Below are 22,613 nucleotides of genomic sequence, written 5' to 3'. Positions count from 1 at the left end.
CAATAGATGAACGACATGTGAGCCTATATTTGGATGGACCGACCCGGAATGTCGAGAACAATTATTTGTTTCCTTACAAAGTATTTCTAAATTTTCAGATACGGACATGTCTTTATTATATATATGTGATCGTGAATATACATTACTAGCTAGCTAGGCTTTGGCAAAAGCATACTCAGCAAAAAAGAGGTTCTTGGGGCCCAGGCACTCACAGACACACAGACACACACACATATATATATATATATATATGAAAGCAATATATGAGGTGGGTCCGGTCAGACGGCTTTAGAACGCTCCATTTCCAAATTGAATTTTCTCGAATTTTTTTTTTAAAATTTTAAATTATTTTTTATTATGAAATTAGCAACAAAATCTTCCGAAATTATTTTCAATTATGATATTCCATTTTAAAATATCATAATTTTTTTGGATATTATGGTGATCTCTAATTGAAGGTAATATAAATTTTTGAATGAATTTCTAGGTTTTATTTTTCTATTTTCGGAATTATTTTTAATAAAAAATATTTTTTTTAAAGATATGTCATCGTAAAATACGATTTCTTAATTCCTTTAATTTTTATAATTTATAAAACATAATTTATTTGAAATAAATGAGGAGATTTTATTATATGTGTAGATATTATTTAATAATCTTGAAGTTTTAAAATTAAAATTAATATTTCATCTCATCAATATTAACATCAAAATAAGTATATATTAGTATATATTCATACACAATATAAATATATTAATATATGGTCTCAGAACGCTCAATTTCTGAATGAAATCTATTAAGTATATATTTGTATATATGTATATTTTCTGAAAAAAATTTCTAGGTTCTTATTTATTTATTTTTATTATGGGAATTATTTTAAATATAATATTTTTTAAAAGATATATCTTTTTAATATATGATTTATTCATTTCTTTAATTTTTATAATTTATATAACAGAAGGTGTTTGAAATAACTCAGAAGATTTTATTATATGTGTAGATATTATTTAATAATGTTGAATTTTTTAAAATTAAAATTATTATTACATCACATAAATTAACATCAATATAACTATATATTAGTATATATTTTTTAATGGAGTTTTCTAGGTTTTCATTTAATTATTTTTATTTTTGGAAATATTTTTAAATATATCTCATCATAAAATCCGATTTCTTGATTTCTTTAACTTTTATAATTTATATAACATAATTTATTTGAAATAAATGAGATGATTTTATAATATGTATAGATATTATTTAATAATCTTGAATTATTTAAATTAAAAATTAGGAAAAATTGCCAAAAAACATAGAATTTACATTTTTTTCACGTTTTATCACAATCTACTGCTTGTTTATGAAAAATACACAAACTTACAATTTTCCACCCCATCTATCATCCGTCAATCACTCCATCCAAATTTATGATGTGGCCAACTAACGGAGATGAGTTAGCTAACGGATGCTGACATGTCCGTCTATTTACAGGAGTTGGATGGTCTGTAGGGCCTCAGTGATCGAAATGCCTTCATGCCCTCCATTTTCCTTCTATCAAAGTCTACACACCAAGGGCAATTTGGGGAGATCACTTTTCCTCCAAATTCGGGGCAAAATCGTGCAAGGGAAGAGAAATTGCGATTGCGGCACAAATATATATATATTGGCTCCTGCTCGAAATTATAAGTTTCGATTTGCACCCGTCTGAGTGAGGTTAATTATAAAGGCACAAAGGTAGAAGAAAACCAAACTAATGCGTAAGAGTTGTTTAGTTTTGCCATTCCGATCGAGTGCGCTTAAAAAAATAATTATAAACAAACTAATAACCATGTTTATTTATGCTTACATGTATGGTATAAACCACAATTAATGTCCATAAAGACGAGACATAGCAAATAAATAATAAATTCCACGCGTTCTTTTAACAAAAAGATTAACAATAACTTTGTATATAGAACTGTTAAATAGGGTTTTTATATATGATAGGCAGTGAATAAATAATATGCGCGCCCGCGCCTATACATGCATCTGTCCCTTTTCTACTCGAGGGACAAGTAATGAATTGAATTGGGATTGAGCATTGAGCATTGAGCATTGAGCATTGAGAGAGCCACTGCCACCCAAAGAGGAATTTTCAAATTCTTGTATATATTTATATTCCTTGAAAAAGGAGAAAGACTGAATGAAGACCACTTTGGTTCATTGGTTGCTTTATCGAATGTTATGATTCTTTTTCTTTTTCTTTTTCTTTTTTAAATAAAATGGTTGAGAGATGAGAAGAGAGAGCAGCCATTACAGTAAATGTGACGGAGAAGCTGAAGCCTGCAACCACACAAAGTGAGGGCTTTAATTTGTCCCACTTTCTCTCAATCTCAGTAGTGGGTAGAATATATTATACAGAAACTATCCGTATATATGTGTGTGTATGTGCGCACATATATATTGAAAGAGGAAACAAGAGAGATCTATGCATATAGCACGCTGGAGGTTGAGATTAGTTTGAGCTATATCTATATATATATACATATATAAACAAAATCCAATAACAGCTTGAACTTAGTACGTAGATTCCCCAAACAAAGTCTCTAGAGGAGCCTAGCCTATACATACACGTACATATACAAAGTCTATGAATTTGGTTAAGTCAACCTATCAAGGTTCTCACAGAATTTTTATGGTCCAATCATCAGCAACCCGAACACCGGGCTTTCTTATGGTCAACACAGCTGGCCCAGTCCTTCCAAGAAGCTGAAGTGGCCCAAACTCAGTCTCTACATTCCGATTATCTGGCTCGACAAGGGCGTTCCTGGGTCCCACGGCATGTCCCATAATTATTATCCTCTCGACGACACAGTCAGAGTTGAACCTTAGTTTCCCAGAAGAGTCGGTCTTGGCATTTGAGGATGTTAGCTTTCCATCTTTGAACACGAAACGCCGGTGGATGTAAGCCCCTAGATGGAAGTCAAAGCTCTTGCCATGAATTATTCTTGCAACTTCTTACTTTTAAAAATAAATTTATCTTTTACTATTCCAAAGGTGTTTAATATTTAAACATGCTTATTGCATGTCAATAGAATTTTCTTTTAGTTATTAATTATGTCAAAGAGTTCTTTTATAGATATGCTATTTTGAGAAATTGTATTTTTTAAATAAATTTTGAGATTTTTTAAATCAAGAATGTGCTTGTATGATAAAATTATATGCATTTATTAATTTCAATCTAATTGTATATACATTTACAATTATTTATTTAGATATTTACTTTTATGATCTTATACTATATAAAAAAAATTACATTTCTAACCTTATTTATTATGTATATATAGATTATGTTCATTTCTATTCTATTAAGGCATACCAAAAAAGTGACTTTCTTTTCATTTCCTATTATCATGAACCTCACTTATAATCATAAGAAAATAATTAATTCGTTTGACTTTACTTCTTTTCTCCTTCCTTTTTCTTTTTTTTTTCCAATCAATTAGCGCGCTCTTTATTAATACTGCTGAATAAGGAGCCCCGTTTTCTAATTTATTAACTGAACAAAATGAATAATTAAAAGAAAAAAGACAGGAAAAGCAAGTTAAGGGCCATGCGCGTGGGTAAACAGCACAATCAAAGATAGAATTTGCTGTATAAGGACATAAGAGACGATCCGCCAGAGGATTTTACTTTTCAAACACTCGTCAAATTGTGTCTGCTCGGCCCATGCTTTTCTTTCACCTTTTCCCTTTTGATCAAGAGAAAAAAAAATCTAAAAGTATCTAATTACAGGGATTTTATTGTCTTCTCGCAGTCGCAGCAATAAATAAATGCGATTCACATAAGACATGTTATGTGTGTGTATACAGATATGTATATATGTAATGTATGCATATATAAATGCGATTCACTCGATCTCAGTTAGACATAGCACAGTTCCTTTCTTTAAAGTTTAGGTTTTTATCTACGTTCATGAAAGGAACTTTACGATGTGCATTATAATATTCGCAAGTTCAAATGGTCTCGACCTAATAAGAATTTAGGTTGTGTTTAGTATGCAAGAGTAGATGGAATAGAAGGAGTATTTTGACCTTCCACATAATATCTCATTTGGTAGCACTTATAAAAGTTGAAGTGCTCATTCCATTGTAATGATTTTTTTTCAACTTGATCGAATCAACATTTTCTCAAAAAAGTTAAGGAATGTCCATTCCACTAATTCAATTAATTTTAATAACAAAATAAAATGAATGAATTTTTACATCCTTATATTTAGAATAGGGAAAATTACAAAAAAAAAACCCAAATTTTGTAAAAAATCTCATTTTTGTCTTAAATTTTGTTTTGTAACAAAAAAATCATAAGTTTTCTAAAATGTCTCAAAAATGACATTCGTTATAACTTCCGTCAATTTTTGCTGCTAATGGTGGGTCCCTTTAACAGTCCACGTAGGTCACATGTAGGCAAAAATTGACGGAAGTTATAACGGATGTCATTTTTTAGACATTTTAGAAAACTTATGATTTTTTCTGTTACAAAATAAAATTTAGTACAAAACTGAGACATTTTACAAAATTTGGGTTTTTTTTTTGTAATTTACCCTTTAGAATATCATTATATTAAATATATAATGTTTTACTAATATTCCACCGTATTTCCTATATCAATAAAAAATTTATCATTTTTCTCTCAATAATATTACATTTCATTCAATTAAAGCCCATTTCATTTCGTAACTGAAAAAAAAAACCATTCCATTTCATTCAATTTTATTCCACCATACCAAACGGATAGATTAGACGTGAACTATTAGACTCTCTCTGAATCGGTCACAAGATAAGTAATTTGGCCGATATATGTCCCATTCAATTATTTGCATTACTTACTTTTAAGATAAACATAAAGTATGGATATTAGCTAATGCAGTTTTTATTTTCCTCAGCCCTTTACTGTGCCAAAAATATAAAGGAACACAGTTAAATCTATCCTCACGAAAAATGTACTTAAAAGTTAAAATTCTACGCAAAAAATATATATATATATATATGTATGTATATAATTTCCATAATATGTACAGTGCATATAATAAATATTCTTGGTTGTATATCACCCCGATAGACCGTGACGTACGTCTTAAGGATTTTTCCGAAACGTATTGAAATGTATATATAAAAATGCTCAGTGTACTGGGAATAATTAAAAAGAAAAAGTATGGGCAATATATATATGCATACAAATCCTTTCCCTGATTTTCCTGAGATTTATTTATTTGGGGTAAGGATTTTCCTGAGATTTATTATTACGCATAAAGTTCCATAGGAAAAGAAAAAGAAATTCTGGGGATGGATCATTATTCTCTACTGTAAAGACAATGCGACCGTGCATATTGCCACTATATTCATAAGAACTAGAATCGATTTCCTTTGACTTTGATTTCCAGATGATCAATGGAGAATTTCGGCTCACTGGATAATAATTCATATTAGTTTCCTTTAATCATATTTAGAAAGACCACTGAAGTTTCCATTAATTCCTTGCTTTTGGACTAGTTAATTCATTATAAACTAGTCCAGGACTATCGTCTACTCAATAAAATTTTTGGTTTTTCTACACATCGAACATTTCTTGGAACCAATAGATGAACGACATGTGAGCCTATATTTGGATGGATCGACCCAGAATGTCGAGAACAATTATTTGTTTCCTTACAAAGCATTTCTAAATTTTCAGATACGTACATGTCTTTATTATAAATTTGATCGTGAATATATATTACTAGTTAGCTGGATTCTGACAAAAGCATACTCAGCAAAAAAGAGGTTCTGGGCTAAAATACACACACACACACATATATATATATATAAAAAAGCAAGATATGAGGTGGGCCCGGTCAGATGACCTTATAACTTATCATTTTTGAATGAATTTTTCTAAGGTAATATGAATTTCTAAATGAAATTTTCTGGGTTTTTATTTTTTTTTTCGGAATTATTTTTAATAAAAAATATTTTTTAAAGATATGTCATCATAAAATATGATTTCTTAATTCCTTTAATTTTATAATTTATAAAACATAATATATTTGAAATAAATGAGAAGATTTTATTATTTGTATAGATATTATTTAATAATCTCGAAGTTTTTAAAATTAAAATTAATATTTCATCACATCAATATTAACATCAAAATAAGTATATATTCACACACAATATAAATATATTAATATATGATCTCAGAATGCTCGGTTTCCGAATGAAATCTAATAAGTATATATCGGTATATATATATTTTTTGAAAGAAATTTTCTAGGTTCTTATTTATTTATTTTTATTATTGGAATCATTTTTAATATAATATTTTTTTAAAGATATCTCATTATAAAATATGATTTATTCATTTCTTTAATTTTTATAATTTATATAATATAATGTGTTTGAAATAACTCAAAAGATTTTATTATATGTGTAGATATTATTTAATAATCTTGAATTTTTTAAAAATTAAAATTATTATTTCATCACATAAATTAAAATCAAAATAAGTATATATTAGTATATATTTTTTAATGGAATTTTCTAGCTTTTCATTTAATTATTTTTATTTTCGGAATTATTTTCAATAAAAAATATTTTTAAAGATATATCATCATAAAATCTGATTTCTTGATTTCTTTAACTTTTATAATTTATATAATATAATGTATTTGAAGTAAATTAGAGAATTTTATAATATGTATAGATATTATTTAATAATCTTGAATTTTTTAAAACAAAAATTAGGAAAAAGTCTCTAGAGGAGCCCAGCCTATACATACACGTACATATAAAAAGACATGTATGGATATGTATTCTCCTTAATTCTTTTTAGAACGCCAGTGGCATCCTCTCCATCGAGCGTCTATTTGTCTTGTTCATGGGATACTTCTTATGGGTTGTGAACTCTAGCATTTTATGTAAAGTAACGTTGCAATTTGCCAAATGCATACATCATAAGTTATATAAGTATTGCTCATTTAAAAAATATTCTTCTTTTGATATTGCTCATTTACAATGTGAATGCAACATCTATGTATGGATAGCTAACTATGATTTTTATTTTTAATTTTGCTCGAACAATAATTTTATTTTTAGCACCAAAATTATCATCACATTACATGGGTTTGCAATTTAATTGGGTAATCAACTTTTTAGGATAGGATCCAAGTAGATAAACAATACACAAGTAATAAGCTTCCTTCCATGTAATTTGGTAACTCAAAAGTCCCAAATTTAAATCCCCTCTAATGCATTAGTACATTTGTCCAAAAAAAAAATGTTATTTATGTGCCCTTTGACTTGAGCTTGGAAATCTGAGATCTCTTAACTATACTAAGTTTTTAGTGGTACTAAAACTTGGACGAACGAAATATGATTAATCGCATATATGTAAAATCAAACATAAGATACTCAAACATTATGAAGTGGGGCACTTCAATTTGCATCAGACCGAGTAAGAGGAGAAAGAAGACCAACCGATAGAATTTCAAGGGGCAAAATAAGAAAGACCAAATCTTTCACATTCGGTAAAAGACATCTATCCGAGTAACAAGAACCCTAGTTCCCGACACTGAATCGATGAATTTGGTTAAGTCAACCAATCAAGGTTCTCACAAAATTTTTATGGACCAATCATCAGCAACCCGAACACCGGGCTTTCTTATGGTCAACACAACCGGCCCAGTCCTTCCAAGAAGCTGAAGTGGCCCAAACTCAATCTCTACATTCCGATTATCTGGCTCGACATGGGCGCTCTTGGGTCCCACGGCATGTCCCAGAATTATTATCCTCTCGACGACACAGTCAGAGTTGAACCTTAGTTTCCCAGAAGAGTCGGTATTCGCATTTGAGGATGTTAGCTTTCCATCTTTGAACACGAAACGCCGATGGGTGTAGGCACCTAGATGGAAGTCAAAGCTCTTGCCATCATCAATGTAGAGCTCCCCTTCCGCTGCCTTAGAACTGTTGAGCGCTATCACCTGAAGAAAGACACAGAAACAAAAGTCCCCGAGTTGTTGAGAGTCAGAAGGTGGCAACAGAAACGAAGCGAAAACTGCTTGAAATAAAACATGTGGGATCATAGCAGAATCCTATTTCACGAGGAACCTGCAAGTTTCATGTGGTACAGAATGATAATATGGAAGCAAAACATTGCAGAGTGGCTGTATTGAAACCAGGCAGCCAAGAATACTCAGATAAATAAAGCAGCATACCAGGGTATATGGATCATTGGCCATCTGTGTAGAGCTGCGACGGAACCGATCTCTCCTGGGAATGATGGTTCCAGCCCTCTGGAAAGCCGGAATGCTCTCTTCCAAAGCTTCCAACTTGTGAGTCGATCCTCCAGAGTATGTGGCTCCAGTCCTGACATCGTACCAGGATTCCTTTCCAGGCATGTAGACCGATACATGTTTAGCTTGCTGGGGGCACAAAACAGTCAGGTATGCATCACTTAACATCAGTTCCAAATAAAAGCATTAAGATCAAATTATTATTATTAGGATCTCTGAAAAATTGCTAAAGTTTTGAGAGGACCTCAATGAAGATGCCTTGGACCAGAAGACTGTTCCCAACCATGAAGGCCTCGTCATTTTTGAAAGTGGTTTCATCAGAAGGGAACTCCATCCACAGAGGCCGAATAAGTGGAACACCACTTGTGTTTGCCTCTCTGAACAATGTGTAGAAGTATGGGAGCAACATGTATCGAACATGGATTGCTTCTCTAATGAGCTCTGTGTTCCTCTCTCTACATGACATTTAAATTTGAAACCTGATTAGGTTACAAGAATGATAGCAGAAATTGGCACCAGAAAACAGTGCGGTGACTTCTGGTATTAAGGTAATGCGCCATACCAATTAGTTAAAATCCGAAATGTTCTTTTGCTTACATTTGTCATTGTTTTCAGTGGACAAATACATATTTGAGGCTGAAAAATTCACGTGTTTGGCCATGGAATTGGGGAAAAAAATTCCGATTTTTCATTCTTTTGATTAAAAAGCGTAGAAGCTAGGAGAAACGCGTCTGAATGCCTTCACCAGATCTATATACCTCTTCTTTACCAACGTGAAAGATATGATCATAATTACAGTTCACAAGATGTGCTTTAGTGAAAGAGTGACAACTTGATTTTGTTTCCTATAAAGAAAGTTCTTTAGATGCATTCTATATGCAAGACCTCATAAAACTGGGGCCATTTTCCAAAAAGAAAAAGGAGGAAACAAAAATAATAAATAAATAAATAAATAAAAGAGGAAAAAAGATACAAGGAAAGCCTACCCAAACAACCAAGGTTCCCGTCTTTTTGTGTCATGATGGGCATGTCCTCGGAAGAATGGATAGTAGGCACCAAGCTGATACCAGCGAACTAGTAACTCAGTCTCAGGATTTCCGAAAAACCCACCAACATCGGCACCTAAAAGATTATAACCAGATCTACATATCAAAAGAAAAAGAGGAACTAACTTTGCATGTAGTATAAATCATTCTTACCAGAAAATGTTATTCCAGTCAGACCAAGAGTCAACACCATGGGAACAGATACCCTGAGGTGATCCCAATCTGCAGAGTTATCTCCGGTCCAGATTGCTCCATACCTTTGACTCCCTGCGAAAAATGCTCTTGAAAGAACAAAAGGACGGTCTTTTCCATCTCCTCGCTTTACAAGCCCGTCAGCTGTTGCCATGTGGAAGTAGTAGCCATATGCATTATGTAAATCCCGGTGCTCTACACCTCCAACATGTAAAGCGTCCCTTGGCATCGTCACCTGAAAAGTTTATCCACAGTAATTTTCAGTTATTTTATCTCGATTAAGGACATTTAGACTTCCTTTCAGCTTTTACTTCTGAAAGAAGCTAATAAGCAATGGCTACTCCTACATCTACTTTCATACTTGGAAGTTATTATTAGGTGACTGAACACTACATAGCTGTGATTCCAAACAGCTCTCAAAAGTTACAAGCGGTGGTTGGTCGGCGATGGCTGAAGTTGCAGCAGCTTGGCAGAACAGTTCTTTAGATTGAATTTTAGAACAGTTTCAGCAACAAATTAACAAATTGCATTCTGATTTCCAAAAGCTCCCCCCCCCCCCCCCCCCCCCCCCCCCCACCACCAAAACAAAAAAAAGGCTAATAAATGTCTCATATCAAAGCCTCAATAAAAGTATCGCAGCCTTTTTAGCCATTGAAAAGCATAATTCATGCAGTCAATAGGAAATGCCATAGCCACAGCTAACAAGCAGATCTACTTCTGACCGATCAGATTTTCTATTATGTTGAACACATCACAATCTACAAAAGCTTAGATGGTATAGTAGCATTAGGCGAGTAATGAAGCAGGAGCAGTCAGAATCTTAACCTGCGCTGCCATCCTATTAGAAGCTGGGAAATGGGAAAGGCAGACTGAGTTCAAGACGTCATTTGTTTTGAAACAGTTTGCCCATCGAAATAGATTTACGTAATTCGCTTTTAGATTTGCATTGCAGCTCAGTAATCCCTAAAGTCATACTCTCATGGACTATCCTATCAAAATTGAGAGATGGTTCACATTCCTATCAGTCATAATGACTGTTATCTTTCGCTATGCAACCATTTAAAGACCATCATTAGTAAGCAGAGACTGATTATAAGCAACACCACCAATATAGATCACTCATCAAAAGCAGCACATATTAACAGGGCAAAGATAAACATCTAAAACGGCATACCTCGGGACCATTGAACACAGAAGGCTCATTCATGTCATTCCAAATGTACAATGAGGGGGTGGATCCTACATAATTCTCGTAGGAGAACTTCTCACTCCACCACGACCTGATCTCAGGATTCAACATATCAGGATATGATGAGGACCCAGGCCAGCACCAACCATCATAATCCTTCCCAGTTGCATCCTTAACATAGTACCCCAATTTGGTCGCCTCTTTGTGCAAAAAGTATGAGTCGTCCCTCTTGATGTGAGGGTCGACAATAGTCACCATGTGCCTTCCCTTGGCAGCCAACTTCCCTTGCATCTCCTCAGGGCTCGGGAACAGAACCCGGTCCCAGGTGAAGTACCTTTTCCCATCGGTGTGCTCGATATCAAGCCATAAGACATCGTAAGGGATGTCGTGCTCATCGAACTTCGAGTCTACATTCTCTACATCCTCTTCATCCCTATAGTTCCACCTACATTGGTGGTAAGCTGTGGCAAAGAGCTGAGGCATTGCAGGGGTACCAGTTACGCTTGTATACTGCCTCACGACATCCTTGGGCCCAGAGCCCATGAAGAAGAAGGTGTCCACGATCCCCGCCTCGCTCATCCAAAATGTATCGATCCGATTCCCTGAAGATGGGAGTGAAATGCCTGAATCTGCATCCCAACCTTCACCAAGAACATCAATCTGCATCTCGGCTGCATTCAACCAAAAGAACCCAGAAGTCCCTCTCGATTTCCCATGGGAAAGCATGAAGGGAATAGACCCGTAAATTCCAAAAGGCGAGTCGTGTATGTACTCGAAGACGTCCAAATTGAACAGTCTGTACGGTTCAGAGTGTTCGATACCGGGGCCACGGGTCGGCTTAAGGGCAAGGCTAGTGGCATGTTCAGGTATCCCATAAACAAAGTCAGCCCCATAGAAGGAAACATCGAAGCTAATGGATTGAGGGCCATAGGGTCTGGTATCAGTGTGCCCTCTGAACCTCTCTTCCCAATCCTCCCCTTCTTTCTTCACTCGCAGCTGCTCAAAATCAAACAACCCATGAGAGTTCATGGATAGTACCTTATCCCCCCTAGACTTCTCACGCACGTAGACCTCGAAAGGATCATGCCTAAGCACCGCCTCATACCCGTCACTCAAGTACACAATCGAGGACAGCTCTGGGTCGCCGCCAATCTTCTCCTTGGACAGCCTCTGCAACCACAGCTTCTTGGCGTCAAATTCAGGGAGGATAACATCGGGGACTTCAAACCTCTTCTTCGGTGGGGACGGGGTCTGGTCCTCGTCGATCTTGACTCGCAAAATGCCATCTTGATAGGCGGAGAGGGTCAAGATCAGGGGCTTGACCGGATCTGAAGAATTTTCTTGATCATTTGCCAGGTCTTGTGGATTCTTGTCGATCAGCTTGGCGACGAGGTTGCCGTCGGAGATTGAGACGTCGGTGGCTATCAGGGAGCAGGTACCGGGTTTTCGAGCACGGGCGCGTTTGCAGAATGGGGTCTGGTTGCAGTTCCTGAACTCGTCTTTCTTCCATGAATGGGCGGGTTGAGGAGGCAAAATGAGGAGCGACGAGAGGAGGAGGAAAAGGAGGGAAGCTCTCATGGTGGATGGGTCGTGGCGTTCAAACTTCAGGGTCGACTGAACATGTTCGCCTAGTGGGGCCTGAAACCCTAGTAATGGTGTGGAGGAAGCTTTGACGGGAAGATCAAGCACCAATACCAATGCCAATGCCCATGTCCATGCCTATGGAGGTTCTTTCTTGATTGCGCTAGACCGAGACTGATGATGAGAGTGGCAGCAGATTCAACGTCCAGTCCCAAAACGACATAATGGTTCCCCCGCCGACATGTCGTTTCACATGCTCGTATTGGTTTGAGAAATAAAAATGGCAGTCCGCCTCGTCTGTCTCCCCGAAAAATTTTATGATCCGGCAACTGGACCGCTCGGAGCCTCTCGAGGTCGAAGCCGAAGCCGTTGCCGTTTAGATCAGCATGAGGCCCACCCCAAGGCCCTCGCGCTTGATCTAGCGATCTTGAGAGGCCCCTGAATGGTCCGGCAATTGGACGCAATTGCCTATCACGGACAGGGGTCTCATCCGAGATGAATGAGAAGAAACGATCATATCCTTTAAAATGATGATTCGAAATGCTGATATATATTACGAATAATGTACTTGGCAAAAAATTGACAGTCACTCTATAAAGTCCTTTTGGACGGTTGGATTTAACTTCAAGCGACTTCAGCATTGATAGTAAGATAAAAAAAAAGATCGGGGAGTAACTCGGCAAACAGTTCAGCGACTTAGGCCCGAATAGTAAAAGATTAAACAAAGGTAACACATGTACATCACGATGAACGAAAACTTTGCCAGCTTCAAAGTCGGCTTTCTTTCCCTTGTATATAGATAGCTCTTTCGAGATTTAATCTGCTTGCAGCTTGGTATAGAATAAATCATCTTTCACCCATAATCAAAGATTCGAGGAGGGCGTCTTCTTCCTCCTGCACAGAAACGAATAGGAGATATATGAGTCGGCACTTTCATATCAATCTCAAGGTTGGGATTGTATTTTACATACCACCAAGGCATTGAACTCGGTCTCCTCGTCTATAGCACTTATTATGGCAGGGTCCTCCAATAGATCCTAACAGAAGAACGAAATGGGAGCTTGTCAAGTAAAGCAGAATTTTTCACCTGAGCGGTTTCAATGTCTTCAAACCAATATAGAAAAAGCATGCCCAGAATCTATAACGAAGGGAAGAAAGCGGCATATAAATCGCATGTCTTCATGCCAAAGATCATTTACTTACATCATCTGCGATCTGCAATTGCCCGTTTTGATCCTTAGGGAAAAAGAGAGATTCATTAGTAACTTCTCCTCGAAGGCCATTATCAATGTTCCTGATGCAAAGCGGTCTGACTAAATCTTTCACAGTGCTCTAGGTATAAGGTATATTACCTTGACAGCGACAAAGAGAAGCGGATTGGATGGAGTATATATCATGTAATGCGCACCGTCCTAAAAGAATAATTAAATAAATAAATAAATGTCACGAAGTAGCAGCAAGGGCAAACTACCATATTTTATGCAATATAAATGAATGGAGCCATTTACCATATGGAAGCATGTAATCTCCACTCCTTCCGTGGGTAACCCATCTACATCTTGCCCATCATCTGAAATGTAGCAAACCTCTGATTTCAGGTGTTTTATTCCATAAACAGTGCAAGTCCTAGCTTCTTTGATGCACCGAATTAAGATTCAGCTACTGAGGCTCCACAGAAAACTTGAAGCAACACATGAATTAAAAGAAAAAAGAGAAGGAGATTGCCTGTGTGGAAATCAAATATATCATCTTCTGAGTAGCAAAATCCTCCGCGGGCAGTGTAGCAGAACCTAACGGGAACAACCCAGAAATATGTCAGTACATATCAATGCATGTAAGACAGAAGGACGAACAATTGGTCTTGTGAAGAATATATGGCGAGGCAAAGTTCATACCCACTGTACACCAAGTGCATGTGTATTTTTGCCAGAGCATAGGCAGCAGCAGGAAGTATAGATTCAACTTCTTCATCGTTTACCTACAAAATAAAGAATATTTAGTTTCATACAGAAAAGTAAACACAACTACACAAGCCCCATCATCCTATTTGCATGTTTAAAATTTCATACTACTAGACAGGATAGACTTACAGCAGACCATCCATACACGTTCGTGCTCTTCAATATCTGAACAGGCCTGCTTGGAAGATGAGTAGTTAGGACGTTACAAAACTCAAAAGTATGATACTATCAATGTTTGGCATGAAATGACTTCTCTTACGTGTCGACAGGGCACAGAAGCATACATTCCTCGTCTCTTGAACTTCTGAACACTCTCCTTATCACACATTCTAAGGGAAAATTGTTGGTAGGATCAACCTGCCAATAGCTTCATCAGAATTTTCTAAAGGTCAACACGCAAAGGAATGGCCACCAAGAGAATAGACACGTCACTTGGGCATTTTTCATAAGCAAGCAGAAACCTTCATCTGCAGTCTCCATCAAACGAAGCCTGAAAACTCTCACACGAGAAGATTCAGGAGCCTATGCCAAGAAATAGAATATCTATACAAAATCAAGGGGGAGGGGCTAAAGAACCGAGCCTTTTGAGAGTAACTCCTATAAATGTCCGACCCAATTGCAGTTAAACCCGTTCCCCGAATTTAGTTGTGCAGAGCGGGGAAGGCTCAATCGAGTGAAGAAGAGCATAATCAAACTTTTCAAGCCGTATCAACGACGAACAAAAAGATGCTTTGGCGCTGAAAGAAATGGACTTGGAAACTAAACCGAAATTGCATCTTGTAAATCTTGTTTGCCTTCGCCACAATACAAAGAATTCATCAATATGGATTCGTGTATATCAGAATGAACTTCGATGTTGGAACTGAATCCTCAAAGCCCCTCTTTGTTTCCCGTTACTGAACCAACGGTTTCAAATCTTAATCAAGCTAAGAATTCGACTTCCCATAAGATTCCTTAACTAACATCAAATCCAAGACCAAGAACCAACGAGCCTAAACACAGCTAGCACTTCCACTGCCATAATCAATGGCTCACGTAAAGCACGGGAGAGGGATAGTAAGGGGGAGGAGCTCACGATTGTAGCAAGCCGCTTGTTCGAAGCCATTACAACCCTGCCCTGATCGTCCACCACAAACCCTGCCGGCGGGTTGGGCAACGGCGTGGGATGGTAACCATTACTCAACCCCGACGGCTCACCGTCACGGTCAGCGTCACCCAAGACGAAGTCATCCACAATCTCAGTGCCGTCACTGCTGGTCAGACCTTTTCCCTTCTTCTTCTTCCTCTTACCGGGACTCGAGGAAGCCGCAGACGATGACTGCCGCTTCTTCACGGGGCCGGTCTGGGACTTCGCGGCCCGACACTGGACGAGGTAGAACTTGTTGGGTTTAGCGTGATGGCACGGGATTGAAACAGTTTGTGAATGGAAAGATGGAAACTCGTTGGGGTTGTGGGGCAGAGATAGAGGGACGATGGGAGTGGTAGACGATGAGACTGATAATAAAGGCATCGTTTTTTTTTTTTTCTTCTTTGGGTGCACAAGCTCAACCTTTTCTCTGTACTTTACCCGTCTCGTCTATGACAGGTTCCTGCCGGGAATCCAGTCCAGCGAAATTGAGCTTCGAGAGATGTCAATGGAGGCTGATGAAGTACAAGAGAAGGGGATGGGAGCGAGTGAGTGTGTGAGGAAGAAGACGGGGAAGGGAAGGCCCCAACCCCAAGGGGAAGTCGGAAGATATTCCTAAAGTTTTCCGATTTTGCAATTTAGCCCAGAAAATTTTCTGTTTTCCAGCTCTTTTTAATTTTTTTTTTTCCCTTCCCCTGAAATTGTGAACTGAAAAATCATTTTCCAAAGCATCTCATTGAAATTAAAACAAAAACTTTAGAATTTTTTGAACTTAGGCCAATTTGAAATTCTTATAGGCAAAAAAAAAACGATTATTTTGGATTACACTCCCTCACTCCATATGCCAAGAGAGTCGCATTCTTTGGTTATATATGCACAGAGAGATGACTGGCCGATGGATAACAAGTAAAACTTCCCACATCGAAAACCAACATAATAGAAACTACATTACCATTCTCGCCTATAAGGTTTTCTAAAACCAGCAATGATCCGGACGGGTAAATGCCGGTGTCTTCGTTCACAGCTCTCACCGAGAAATTTATTTAGCATAAAAGAAAATTCGACATTGCAAATGATTCCAGCTGAAAGATATAACTATGAAAACAAAAAACAAAAACAAAAATTGTTGAATTTTTTTTGATCTTGCCAGACTTGTTATGCTGCTATCTGTATGGGACTCTCACTCTCTCTCTCTCTTTCTCTTGCTGCCCCGAGTAGTTCCTACTTCAGCGGCAGACCACTTCCACAGTCAGTTTCTTTGTCGTCCCGGGACACAAATCTTTGCTAAAATGCTCTGGTGTTAGTTCAACATTACATTCATTCCTGTTCAGGCATACCTGCAGCAAATGTTGAAAAAGGAACTTAAGACACAGCAGTAAACAAGAAAATTGCATGCCTTAGCGATAACAATCAGAAAGAGAGAGAGAGAGAGAGAGAGAGAGAGAGAGAGAGAGAGAGAGAGAGAGAGAGAGAGGGCGTGTGCGTGTGTTTGTGTGTGATCTAACTTTTGATGAAATACTACGTTTGTGGTCTTAGCAGCTTAATATTAGGAAAACTTCAAAAGAGTAGCAATCAGCATTGTCCAAAGATTCTCGCCACCTATAAGATCCAAATGCTGTTCTCACCTTTTCAACAACAGATGTGGCTGTGGGATCGTGGCAGCTCCCCAAGCTAAAAGATCCACAAGATCCTGTGGGATTCCCAAAGCTCGCAAAATTCACACCATGTATCTTGGTATGCTCGGGGCATTTCAGGTGGGCTTTCGCTCTTCTATCCTTGGGATCCTCATCTCGGTTGGTGTTCCAAGACTCGAGATCAATAGAGGGGTAATCTTCTGAAACTGCAGAGCATATGCTAGAGGTTTTTCGTTTTGAGAACTTGATTTTGGTTGGATCAGCACCTTTCTCCTCGAATATCACAAGAACATTTCCCGATGGCTTGAACCATGAACGCGGGACATGATACCTATCACATGTATGAGAAAATGATTCAAAGTGATCAGGAGAAAAAAATGCTTGGACTTCATTTCCCGGACACTTGGCAGGAAAAAAACTTAAGAATTGAGGTTAATAAGTTTCTTCAAATATTTACCATCTCTGAGTCGGTTCTCCACAGCCAGTGCTGCATTTGTTGGGGCTGAATTTGCCTCGGTAATCGCACTCTTTAACGCAATCCTCGTGCTCGGAGCTTTTCACTGGGAAATATATTCCAATGGACTCTCCATTTAACCAAGCAAGCCCTTTGCCCATATGAAGCATATCGAGCCCGACAGGCTCATCTCCAGATGGAGGGTCCACGACAGCCTACAGAATAAAAAGAACCAAGCTGGAACCTACTGCATGAAAGTAAATAATGAATTATTTCGATAAATGTCAAGGAGACTGCCCGGGTTTAACTTACCTTGTACCATGTGAGAGGCTGATCCTTTGGTGGGTCGGAGGTTGATACCCATTTTGGGCTGTTGAAGCCCTGTCCTTTATAAATACCCAGGTTTTCTCCCTCTAACCCAATCTGATCACAAACAAAAGGAAAATGAGAAGAAAGTCGCAGTAACAAGGACAAAGTAAATCCTAGCTCATACAACCATGGTGCAGCTCCTTATCAGCTACATACACGTATCTGAATGCAGACGGTGGTCAAACTTCAGAAGGTCCTCATAGAAACTGTGCAAGGTTAATTGTTGAGAAATGGAGTACCTTATAAGTCCAATTTGAAGCAGACAAGTCCAATATTCCAGCTTTCAGTCCCTTAATTTTCACACTAGTTAATCCTGCTCCCCACGATTCGTAGAAGGCCCCAGCATTCTGAAAACATCAGGTGATGAATAATAAGAGAAGAAAATGAACTTGAATTGGAAGAGAATAGAAGCATTAAGTATTTAAATTCTTTTGCTATCATATATAAAACAATTTCAACACTAGATGGCAAAAACCATTTACTAACATATATTCTGCAAATGCGAAACAAGTGCAGGAATCACAAGTCATTGTAAAGACTGCATAAGTCCGTAAATAGGGGTAAGGCACAACGGGGCAGTGGAATGGTTTGACAGAAAGAATAAAATAAGAGTTCAGTCTCGTGAACTGTATTCACGTGCCGCTCTGGTGCCGATGGGCCATCAAATATTAACAGAATTTACTTTTTGCTAAAATGTGAAGTGGAATAATTAGGATACTCACTTGCAACCCAACAGTCATACTCAAAAGAGCAATTTCGTTCTCTCCTGCTTTGAGCGAAATTGGACTTGAGAAGTTGAAAGCAAAATTCAAGCCATTTCCAGATGCACTGCCTGAAAGGGGAACATAATCAATGAAAAGACAACAGAGTGACTGTCGGTTATATAACCATTAAAATCTTCCACGGGCTTGAGATACTAATAATTAAAGGGGTAAAAAATGAAGCAAAGGCTAACATAAGGCCATGAACGTACTGAACACAAACCTTCAAGTTGCCGGTTCACAAAAGCATGGAGGGCATGGCCCTTTGACTCAACCAATAGAGTCGGTTGATCTCCTTTCTTCAGAAATTCTTCATTTTCATCAACAAATATGCTGCCAAATAATATAAGGTAGTCCATATTTATCTCGCCCAAAATATATATATATATATATATATAGCGCTACATGCATGACTTAGTTAAGAGCAAGACCAACCTTGTCGTGTACCACAGGTAGTCAGTGGTATATTTTGTGGTGTTGATATGCTCTATGAGGCCATTTTTGACAAAGTCAGCTTTTCCCCAGATCCCAGGTTTCTCTACAAATACTTCCCATTTAAGGGCTTTCAGGCCTTCATTTTCTGAAGTTGAAGCTGAAGGCAGCAATGCCTCTGGTACCATCTCTACAATGGAACTCTGAGACTGAATCTGTTGAAATACCCTATAATTTAGTAATGAATCTATCAATAAAGAAACAAGTGATAAACATGATAACATGTTACCTTCGCTGTATTGAATACCACATTTTTGCAGTCTGGAAGGATGCTAACAGACCAAGCAGGCAGAGCGTATGTTCTGTTCTGAAACTCCACAGTTTTATCTTTTTTATCATCAATATTAGCAAGAAAGGCAGCACAAGCACCAGAAGAATCTGTATAGACATCAGCCTGCAACTTTTTCGTGTTTAGAGACGATTCCCCAATTTGAAGAAAATATGTAAAAATGTTAAAAAGTATTCTTAGAGAGGTTTCTCATGTCACCTCCAGGGACGGGCCTAGGGACAGATTAGTAGTTTCACCGTCTAGCAATGGCTTCTCACATAACTTTATAGCTTGATGAAGCTCCTTGAGATGGCTCCATTTCGGAAGCCGAGGTAAGCCTAAGAAGAAAGCATCAAAACTGTAATAACAATAGAACATATTGATCATGCATTATACTGCTACATCAGTTTAGATAATTAGTAAGTGCAGACCAAACTCACCATATTCATCTATTGGTGCCTCGTAGTCATAACTTGTTGTGATGAATGGACCCCCATTAGTGCGGTCAAAATTCGTGCCACCATGGTACTAAATTGCCAAAAAGTAAACATTATTATGGACTTCGTAGAGCCAACCGGACAAGAACAACACAAAATGAGGTTCAAGAAGAGAAGGAAGTACCATGTAATAATTGTTTAAGCTACCACCTTTCTGGAAAAAACGGGCGACAGCAAAAGCTACATCTTCTGCTGGTCTGTGTGGATCTCTTGAACCAAAGGTCTTAAACCTGAAAGTTCATGCAATATATAACTTAGAAGATAAAGCATCCATGTGTATCATATACAGTAATCTGCAGCTTCAAGAGAGAGAACTTGTGTTCCTGGGTAGGATCACCCCGAAATAAAAACTCTTGATCAATTGCTTTAACTGCCCTGTCCTTTTTTTTTTTTAAAGCTAATCAACGAATCAGAACCTCACCAACAAACAACCAGCCCTCAAAGAACGGCTTTACAAAAGATCATGAAGGTAAACTAGCGTGTTGACTTGAGACTTGAGATGCAGTAATGCATTACCATCCAGGCCAATTTTCGGTCCAGAACTTGGGCTTGCTGGGAGAATTTGGAGTGAACTGATCACAGTAAAAGCTATTGCAAGTGTTTATCTGCATAAGAAAAGATGCAATACATTTCAGGTATGTTTGCACTTGCATCACTAGAATTTTTCATTGTTTCTGGATCCTTTAAATCCGAAGTGCAGCACGAAATTTAAAAATGGAGAGACTAGTAATAAAAATATCTCACCACAGGATCAGGGGCATCAGGCTGCTGACACATTATCCAAGGCACACCTATATTCTGAGAAACAGCCATTTTAGCAGCCCATGTCGCATATGGTTTTGCTCCACTACCATAAGAGAATTCGTAGTTCCCGTATTCATTTTCTATCTGCAGTGACCAGAAAATGTGCAGTGTCCAACATTATTCCACGTGTCTGACAAAGGAAAGAAAATTTACCAATTACAGGCAGATTTATCTAGAAAGAAGAAATGAAGGAAAGTTTTGGCAGTTCATCCTTAACAAAGTAACTCTTGCCTGGGCCAAGATGATAGGCCCTCCTTGTGAGGCAAAGAGCTTCTCCTTCTTCATGAGATTGACGATGAACATGGTAAACTTTTGCATATGATACTGAAATGCAAGAAACAGAGAACTCGGGCATAAAGCACACCTTTACTTATTAAATCATTTCAGCGAAAGTGTAAGTTTCTTAAAACTGCACACCGATACAACCATTAGAGCTTGGACATACCTTGAATGGCTCATTATCTGTGCGGAAGACTGTCCCAGGAACGTAATGCAACCATATGGGAATCCCTCTGGATCAAGTATGATTTATGAGTGCTCTAAAGCAGAAACAGAAGGTAAAATATATTTGGTGAATAAAGAGGTATTGAAAGAAGTCATTAACATACCCATAGAACCATTCTGCAGCAACAAATGGGCCAATACGAAGAATCATGTACATCCCAGCCTGCTGCACAGTCTTCACAAACTTGACAAGATCGTATCTTCCCCCAAAATAATACTGCAAGTACACAAAAATGGAACAGAAATGACAGTAATGAGCTGGATTTCCTTAATCTGCAGATGTTGCGCTAATAGATCTAATCTAATGAGGCAACTCACATTTCCCTGAGTAGGTTCATGGCCATTCCAAAACACGTAAGACTCAATCGCATCAGCTCCTCCTTCCTTGGCTGTCTGAATCAGTCCCCGCCACATCTGTACATTCCCATTGCAAACTTAAGAAGGTGATGAATGTGAATCCAAATTAGGAAAATTGAACCTTGCAAATGAAATTACAGCGAACTCTATGGAGTTTTCATTGCAAGAACACAAGAAAGGACATGATACGACATTAAACACGAATCTTCCATCTGCAACTCGAGCTAGACAAGAATAGCTGAATAAAGTAAAGACATTTGGCCGAAACGTTGCGGAAATTGATAAAGCAGTCTTGCCCATCCTTTACAAATTACAATGCAGCATTGCAGCATAGCCAGACCCGGATGAGGAAATTTTTTTAAAAAAAATTTCCCTAAGTTCATGTAAACAAAAGGAAAGTGAAGAACACGCTGACCCCGGGAACACTGCGCGGGTAGTGAATGGAAGCAGAGATGAGGAGCTTCCTCTGGCCATCGATGATGAGTGAGCGATGGTCATAAGTGACGTTGGCTCCATCGGATGCTCCAACCCACAGGCAGAGCAATGAGATCAGTAGGAGAAGAGTAAAGGGTATCCCCATTTTCAGCCGCATTGTGAGCTCAGCGAAGCTGAGCTCTCTACCCTCTATTTAGGGTCTTCTTATACTTCTTTTTCCCACTTCTTCTTGTAGTACTGCTAAGCAGCTCACAGGAGTGAGACTACGAAGCAGAAAAGGGAGCAGAGCATGGTGTGATTTTATGGGTGACAGGGGGACGACGACGACGATGATGATAACTACAGATTTATATATACATACAACCAGAACTTGTTGAGGTCAGCATTATTAATATCATGGTCATGGTCATGGCCATGGCAATCATCTGAAAATGTCGGGTCAATAAATACCAAAATTGCAGCGTGTGTACATATACCAACCAAAGCAAAATCCTTCTCATCAATCCATTGATTGATGAGAAGAGGAGAGACAGCGAGCAACAACTGTCATGTGCTTCGGATTGCGTTTTTTGTACCACCAGCACCGTAGTCTAATAATTAATTTTTAATCATTCACTTAAACATCACGAGTT

The 22,613-nt window shown here is 37.8% G+C and overlaps 3 protein-coding genes across 5 annotated transcripts; all 3 read right to left on the bottom strand.

The window, feature by feature from the left end:
- Positions 1–7,474: 7,474 nt before the first annotated feature.
- Positions 7,475–12,599, bottom strand: LOC116211377 (probable glucan 1,3-alpha-glucosidase). Of its 2 annotated transcripts, XM_031545734.1 has the most exons (6): positions 10,724–12,585; positions 9,511–9,784; positions 9,298–9,433; positions 8,556–8,766; positions 8,234–8,440; positions 7,475–7,999 (listed from the first exon to the last, which is right to left on the bottom strand). In XM_031545734.1, the coding sequence occupies exons 1-6, from the start codon at positions 12,314–12,316 to the stop codon at positions 7,631–7,633; spliced, it is 2,790 nt and encodes a 929-aa protein (XP_031401594.1). In that variant the 5' UTR covers positions 12,317–12,585; the 3' UTR covers positions 7,475–7,630. The 2 variants fall into 2 exon arrangements, with proteins under 2 accessions (XP_031401594.1, XP_031401595.1); XM_031545735.1 differs by lacking the exon at positions 9,298–9,433 and having other exon boundaries at positions 10,724–12,599.
- Positions 12,600–12,884: 285 nt separating this feature from the next.
- Positions 12,885–15,852, bottom strand: LOC116211380. The gene is made up of 10 exons (XM_031545738.1): positions 15,356–15,852; positions 14,540–14,637; positions 14,410–14,455; positions 14,215–14,297; positions 14,045–14,109; positions 13,828–13,889; positions 13,672–13,731; positions 13,523–13,555; positions 13,291–13,356; positions 12,885–13,213 (listed from the first exon to the last, which is right to left on the bottom strand). Exons 1-10 carry the CDS (start codon positions 15,788–15,790, stop codon positions 13,166–13,168), a joined length of 996 nt encoding a protein of 331 aa, XP_031401598.1. The 5' UTR covers positions 15,791–15,852; the 3' UTR covers positions 12,885–13,165.
- Positions 15,853–16,304: 452 nt separating this feature from the next.
- On the bottom strand, positions 16,305–22,332 carry LOC116211378 (beta-galactosidase 10). 2 transcript variants are annotated; one of them, XM_031545736.1, is made up of 19 exons: positions 21,962–22,331; positions 21,508–21,603; positions 21,294–21,406; positions 21,131–21,197; positions 20,917–21,009; positions 20,626–20,769; positions 20,398–20,486; positions 20,006–20,111; positions 19,825–19,912; positions 19,604–19,722; positions 19,346–19,510; positions 19,060–19,271; positions 18,848–18,957; positions 18,586–18,695; positions 18,103–18,210; positions 17,807–17,917; positions 17,498–17,709; positions 17,032–17,371; positions 16,305–16,743 (listed from the first exon to the last, which is right to left on the bottom strand). In XM_031545736.1, exons 1-19 carry the CDS (start codon positions 22,136–22,138, stop codon positions 16,633–16,635), a joined length of 2,571 nt encoding a protein of 856 aa, XP_031401596.1. In that variant the 5' UTR covers positions 22,139–22,331; the 3' UTR covers positions 16,305–16,632. The 2 variants fall into 2 exon arrangements, with proteins under 2 accessions (XP_031401596.1, XP_031401597.1); XM_031545737.1 differs by lacking the exon at positions 20,917–21,009 and having other exon boundaries at positions 21,962–22,332.
- Positions 22,333–22,613: the final 281 nt, after the last annotated feature.

This window comes from Punica granatum, chromosome 6 (assembly GCF_007655135.1).
Source record: "Punica granatum isolate Tunisia-2019 chromosome 6, ASM765513v2, whole genome shotgun sequence".
Lineage (NCBI taxonomy): Eukaryota > Viridiplantae > Streptophyta > Magnoliopsida > Myrtales > Lythraceae > Punica > Punica granatum.
The sequence above is the reverse complement of the archived record's forward strand: the minus strand, read 5'-3'. Positions and strand labels throughout refer to the sequence as shown.